This window comes from Durio zibethinus, unplaced genomic scaffold, assembly GCF_047325235.1.
Source record: "Durio zibethinus cultivar Kanyao isolate XHJ-2024 unplaced genomic scaffold, ASM4732523v1 HiC_scaffold_41, whole genome shotgun sequence".
In the NCBI taxonomy this organism is placed as follows: Eukaryota; Viridiplantae; Streptophyta; class Magnoliopsida; order Malvales; family Malvaceae; genus Durio; species Durio zibethinus.
Window position 1 is genome coordinate 25,001 of NW_028322664.1, and position 7,500 is coordinate 32,500.

Genomic DNA, 7,500 nt, shown 5'->3' on the forward strand with positions numbered 1-7,500 from the left:
AATATAAATATAATTTCAAGATCACAATGGATCTATGATAAGATCGTTTATTTACAGCGGAATGATATACAAAGTCAACAGATCTCACTGAATACAAAATAAGATTTATGGCTACACAAACCGTTGAGGGTAGTTCTAGATCTGGTCCAAGACGAACTGTTGTAGGGGATTTTTTGAAACCATTGAATTCGGAATATGGTAAAGTAGCTCCTGGATGGGGAACGACTCCTTTGATGGGTGTCGCAATGGCTTTATTTTCGATATTCTTATCTATTATTTTGGAGATTTATAATTCTTCCGTTTTACTGGATGGAATTTCGCTGAATTAGATTCACAAGAACCACGAAGCCTCGCTTTTCAATACAAAAAGTGAAACTTTTAGTTCTCGGATTTTTTTTAGCCCATTCTATTTTGGTAGTTCGACCGCGAAATTTTTTTTGTTTCTGTATTTCCGGAATATGAGTGTGTGACTTGTTATAATTGATCCTATTGATAGTACAGAAAATGGGTCTGTCCTCTTGATCGAGATAGTTTTATCCCGTCGGATAGCCATTCTAGTATCTGGAGCACGGAATATATGAAATGGATCACGAAGTATTCGAACTATGATTCATACTTAATATTCAAACCTCGCGGCCGGACTCAAAAAAAAAAAAAATTTTCAAAGAAAGAGGTTTTTTATTTATAAATCGAGAAATTTTTTCTTCTTTCAAACTCTCATTTAGTTTATGCTTATTTTGATCAAAGGACAAACCTTTCTTTTCTTTGTATTTTTATTTATTATATCTATTCTATTCATTGAATAAGTGATGATCCAATAATTCTTACTCAAAGAATCTTTGGACTTAGTTTGAAGGTTTTATTGAATCATCGCGGTTCTGGTATGAATCTGAAGTTTCAATTGATTCATAGGGTCTTAACAAGAGAATTCCTATTAAAAATAAAGAAAACAAGAATAAAGCCACATTCCATATAAATAACAAATCAAAGCAAAGAAAAAGAAAAGAAATAAGTAGGTAAATAGAAGATTCAAGAGGCCTGATCAACATAAAGACGAATGCGCCGACTTGATTTTTTGGCATTATAATTACAACTACAAAAAAGAGCTTTCGGATTTTTACTCTTTTGTGTCTTCAGATAAAATTGAATGAAAAGATTAAGAAGTTTCAAACTTTCTATTCCATATCCGTTTCAGCTATTATTTGGGTGTTTTTGTTTGAGCTGTACGAGATGAAATTCTCATATACGGTTCTCAGGGGGGGAGTCCTCTTGGTTTACCTATCTCAATAAAGTCTATGATTGGTTCGAAGAACGCCTCGAGATTCAGGCGATTGCAGATGATATAACTAGTAAATATGTTCCTCCTCATGTTAACATATTTTATTGTCTAGGAGGAATTACGCTTACTTGTTTTTTGGTACAAGTAGCTACAGGATTTGCTATGACTTTTTACTATCGTCCAACCGTTACTGAGGCTTTTACTTCTGTTCAATACATAATGACTGAAGCTAACTTTGGTTGGTTAATCCGATCAGTTCATCGATGGTCGGCAAGTATGATGGTCTTAATGATGATCCTGCACGTATTTCGTGTCTATCTCACTGGTGGTTTTAAAAAACCTCGCGAATTGACTTGGGTTACAGGCGTGGTTCTGGCTGTGTTGACTGCATCTTTTGGTGTAACAGGTTATTCCTTACCTTGGGACCAAATTGGTTATTGGGCAGTCAAAATCGTAACAGGCGTTCCGGAAGCTATTCCGGTAATAGGATCGCCTTTGGTAGAGTTATTGCGTGGAAGTGCTAGTGTGGGACAATCCACTTTGACCCGTTTTTATAGTTTACACACTTTTGTATTACCCCTTCTTACTGCTGTATTTATGTTAATGCATTTCCTAATGATACGTAAGCAAGGCATTTCTGGTCCTTTATAGAGAATATAGACCATAGCTATATTGTAACCAATCATTTATCTTATTACTTGCCAATCATTTATCTTATTACTTGGGGGAGGAACAATAGTATTTCATTGCTACAAATATGGATTGTTGAAAAAAAAAAAAAAATAAGACATGTATTTGGATATTTCCTTTCAACTCCACAATATTCTATTATTTATTTGATATGACATGAATAGTTGAAGGGAATTCCCCGAAGAGAAAATGGATTATGGGAGTGTGTGACTTGAACTATTGATTGGGCCATGCAGAAATATGCCTTTATCTGCTACATTGGAATTCACAACCAAATGTGTCTTTGTTCCAACCACCGTGTAAGCCCCATACAAAGGATAGGCTGGTTCGCTTGAAGAGAATCTTTTCTATGATCAGACCTGACGATGTTGTCGTGTATGAACAGGGCTCCGTAAGATCCAGTAGAATAAGTGATTTGGCATAATGCAAATTAGATTTTATTTATTTATTTTTATTTTTTTTTTACTTTCTTATCTTAATAGTATGAAAATACATTCATTTCTTCTGCATCGACCCGATTTATTATTATTATACTATCGGAGTGAAACAAGGGATCTAAAGAAGAGCAAAGGCTAGACTATATTAGTAACAAGTAAATCCTTTGTATGTAAAAAATCTCGATATATTTTTGGGATAAAGGTGAATCGCAAGGCCTAAGACGACCCAGAAAGCACTTGATCACGATCAACTTTGTACGCCTACTTGGGTATTGAGCATTTACCTGTAAAAATGGCATTCCTTGGAATGTATAGTTGCAACTTCGTAAAATGGAATCAGGTAACTTTTTTCTTACATATGAAATCATTCATATATGTGTGGATAACATATAGATTCATTTTATATGTATCCGTTTGTATCCATTTGATTCGATTGATTTTTGCTTGAGCCGGATGATGAAAAATTATCATGTCCGGTTCCTTCGGGGGATGGATCTAGAAAAATTCACCTATCCTAATAACAAAAAAACCTGACTTGAACGATCCTGTATTAAGAGCTAAATTAGCTAAAGGTATGGGTCATAATTATTATGGGGAACCCGCATGGCCCAATGATCTTTTATATATTTTTCCAGTAGTAATTCTCGGTACTATTGCTTGTAACGTAGGCTTAGCGGTTCTAGAACCTTCAATGATTGGTGAACCCGCGGATCCATTTGCAACTCCTTTGGAAATATTACCTGAATGGTATTTCTTTCCTGTATTTCAAATACTTCGTACAGTACCTAACAAGTTATTGGGTGTTCTTTTAATGGTTTCAGTACCTGCGGGATTATTAACAGTACCTTTTTTGGAAAATGTTAATAAATTCCAAAATCCATTTCGTCGTCCAGTAGCGACAACCGTTTTTTTGATTGGTACTGCGGTGGCCCTTTGGTTGGGTATTGGAGCAACATTACCGATTGATAAATCCCTAACTTTAGGTCTTTTTTAAATTGAATCAATTTTAAAATAAAATATCATGATGTGCGTATCTAGGGAGTAGTCACTTCAAAGTCAAAGTGAATTCTCCCTAGATACATTTATTCAATTCTGGTCCCAATATATGGATTGTGCTGAAGGTTCAAAATCCATTTTCGTTTTTTTTTTTTTTTTCTAATTTTCTAAAGTAAAAAAAAAAAAAATGAAATAAATCCTAAATCCAATGGATTTAAAATTTTGGTAAATCAATTTCGCAATGCTTTTCTACTTCTTTTCTAGAATGCCCAATATTTGTTTTACATCTTCTATGCGAAAGTGTTCAATTTTCATAAGGTCTTCTTGACTGTTATTCAAAAGGTCCAATAATGTATGTATATTGGACTTTTTGAGACAATTATAGATCCTGGGAGGCAATTCTGATTGGTCAATAAAAATATATTTCAATGCTATTTCTTTTTTCTTTTTTCTTAGTTTAGCTAATCTATCATGAAAAGGAAAAAAAGGTAAAGTAACGTTGTGTTGATTGTTTTCTAAATGTAAGTTTTCTTCTTCCGCATCTAGAAAGGGAATAAATAAATCAATCAAATTCCGAGAGGCTTCATGAAGTGCTTCTTTAGGAGTTAAACTTCCATTTGTCCATATTTCTAGAAAAAGTATCTCCTGTTTTTCATTATCATTCCCATAACAATGAATACTATGATTCGCATTTCGAACAGGCATGAATACAGCATCTATAGGATAACTTCCGTCGTGAAAGTTCTTTGGCGTTTTTATACCGTATCCTCTATTTCTCTCGATTTGTAATCCAATACACAAATCAATTGGTTCGGTTAGGCTAGCTATATGCTGTGTATTATCAACGATTTCCACAGAAGGCGGTAAGATGATGTCTTGAGCAGTTACATATCCGGGACCCTTGGCACAAATAAAGGCGTTACGAGTTCCATACAAATTACTTCTCAATACAATTGCTTTTAAATTCATTAAAATTTCATGTACTGATTCTTGAATACCTACTATGGTAGAATATTCGTGTGGTATTTTCTCAGATTTTGCACGTGTAATACATGTTCCTTCTATTTCTCCAAGCAAAGCTCTTCGCATCGCAATGCCTATTGTGTCGGCTTGGCCTTTCATAAGTGGAGACAGAATAAAGCGTCCATAATAAAGACGCTTACTATCTGTTCTTGATTCAACACACTTCCACTGCAGTGTCCGAGTAGAGACTTTTACTTTCTCTCGAACCATAGTAATATTATTTTATTTGATCAGATCATTGAATCATTTATTTCTCTTGAAATCTCTTTAGTGTTTATTTCTACACACGTTTTTTTTTAGGAGGTCTACAGCCATTATGTGGCATAGGGGTTACATCCCGTACGAAACTTAATAGTATACCACTTCTACGAATAGCTCGTAATGCTCCATCTCTTCCGAGACCAGGACCTTTTATCAGAACTTCCACTCGTCGCATACCTTGGTCTACTACTGCTCGAATAGCATTTCTCGCTGCGGTTTGAGCAGCAAAAGGAGTCCCTCTTCTTGGACCCTTGAATCCACAAGTACCGGCGGAGGAAGAAGAAATTACCTGACCCCGTACATCTGTAATAGTAACAATGGTATTGTTGAAACTTGCTTGAACATGAATAACTCCTTTTGGTATTCTACGTGCACTTTTCCGTGCACTACTGCGCCCATTCCTACGTGAACCAACTTTTGGTATAGGTTTTGCCATATTTTATCATTTCATAAGGATAAGTCAGAGATATATGGATATATCCATTTCATGTCAAAACAGATCTTCTATTTTTATTTGTTCATCGCTTTCTTTAAGATTAGTTTCTTTTCTTTAACTTTAAGGAGTTCTTTTTAGAATAGAAAGATTATCCTTGTCTCTGTTTATGTCTCGGGTTGGAACAAATTACGACAATTCGTCCCCTCCTACGGATTAGTCGACATTTTTCACAAATTTTACGAACGGAAGCCCTTATTTTCATAGTTGTTATTCCTTAAATTTTTCCGAATCTACTTATTGGAAGAAAATAAGTTTCTTGAAATTTTTGAACCTTGAATTGGATCCCCCTGAAAGGAATCTTGAAGTTGAAAAAACTACCTAATCGTTCGAATCCTTGTTGCGGAGTCTATAAATTATACGCCCCCTGGTTGAATCATAAGCACTTACTTCACTTTTGTTGACTCTATCCCACGGTGGTATACGTATAAAACTCGATCGGACCCTTCCTGAAACATAACCTAGAATCAGATCTTCATTATCTAAAGGAATCTGGAGTGGACGTGATTCACTAATTAAACCTCCATGAATCCATTTTTGTTCTTTTATTCCAGGTAAAACTTCCTTGACGTATCAACTACTGTAGGGCAGGAGGAGTTCTATTAGACAACCCGTGCTTTTTTTTTTCACAAATGGAAAGTTTCGGATTCGGATACAATTCGGATGTTAGACAGATTACCATATATAACACAAAATTTCTCCGCCGATTCCTTCTAGTCGAGCCTCCCGGTCTGTCATTATACCCCGAGAAGTAGAAAGAATTACAATCCCCATCCCGCCTAAAATTCTAGGAATTTGTTGATAGTTAGAATAGATTCGTAGACCGGGTCGACTGATCCGTCGTAAATTTAAAATAGTTCTATATGGTCCTTTCCTATTCCTTCTATGCCGTAGGGTTAAAACCAAAAAATATTTGTTTCTTTCCCGATGTTTCCTTATGTTATCGATAAAACCTTCTCGTAAAAGTATTTTAACAATGTTTTCAGTGATGTTAGTAGATCCTATTCGAATCGTTCCTTTTCTATTCATGTCAGCATTTCGTATAGAAGTTATTATGTCAGCAATAGTGTCCTTACCCATGGTAAACTAAAATTATTGTTGCTCCCGAATTTTGATATAACCAACATGTTCTTTTTTTTTTTTTACTTAGTAAAGGTATATACGTGAGACACAATCTACTAATTAATCTATGTCATTTAAATACTCTAATTTAAATACTATAACTATATTGAATTGAGGTCTCGTCTTATAATACCTCAGGAGCTAATGAAACTATTTTAGTGAAATTTAACTGTCTCAATTCCCCGGCGATCGCACCAAAAATTCGAGTTCCTTTTGGATTTCCTTTTTGATCAATGACAACTGCAGCATTGTCATCATATCGTATTATCATACCGTTGTCGCGTTTGAGTTCTTTACAAGTACGTACAATTACAGCTCTGATCACTTCTGATCTTTCTAGAGGTGCCTTTGGTACTGCTTTCTTGATCACAGCAACAATAACGTCACCAATATGAGCATATCGGCGATTACTAGCTCCTATGACTCGAATACACATTAATTCTCGGGCCCCGCTGTTATCTGCTACATTCAAATGGGTCTGAGGTTGAATCATTTTTTTTAATCTCTTCTTTCAATGGAACAAAGGACGAAGAAAAAAAGAAATATTGTTTGTCAAAAAAAAAAAAAAAAGGAAACCCGCAATTGTTTTTTTTATTCCCAAGACTTCTTTCCTTTGGTTCTATATTCCTATCCTGAAATAATGAATTGAGTTTTTATAGGCATTTTGGACGCCGCTATTGAAATAGCCTTTCTTGCTATATTTTCGGCTACTCCGCTCATTTCATAAAGTATTCTGCCCGGTTTAACGACAGCTACCCAATACTCGGGAGATCCTTTCCCCGAACCCATACGTGTTTCTGTAGATCTTACCGTAACTGGTTTGTCTGGAAATATACGTACCCATATTTTTCCACCACGGCGTACATTTCGTGTCATTGCGCGGCGCCCCGCTTCTATTTGTCTAGATGTAATCCAAGCGGGTTCAAGTGCTTGAAGAGCATATCTACCGAAACAAATGCGATTACCTCGATAAGATATTCCTTTCATTCTTCCTCTATGTTGGTTACGAAATCTGGTTCTTTTTGGGTTATAGTTGATGGTTGTTTATTAATTCCATCTCTACTACAGAACTGGACATGAGAGTTTCTTCTCATCCAGCTCCTCGCGAAAAAAATGACTAAAAAATATTTTATTTTATTCTTAAGATATATAGGTAGTTACTGAATAATAGATTGAATCCTGGGATTCTTTGCTTTGAG

At 35.3% G+C, this 7,500-nt stretch overlaps 1 protein-coding gene across 1 annotated transcript; it reads left to right on the forward strand.

The window, feature by feature from the left end:
* Positions 1–36: 36 nt before the first annotated feature.
* LOC149510419 (cytochrome b6) lies at positions 37–2,173 on the forward strand. Its single transcript, XM_089757581.1, has 2 exons — positions 37–464; positions 1,289–2,173. The coding sequence occupies exons 1-2, from the start codon at positions 459–461 to the stop codon at positions 1,928–1,930; spliced, it is 648 nt and encodes a 215-aa protein (XP_089613707.1). The 5' UTR covers positions 37–458; the 3' UTR covers positions 1,931–2,173.
* Positions 2,174–7,500: the final 5,327 nt, after the last annotated feature.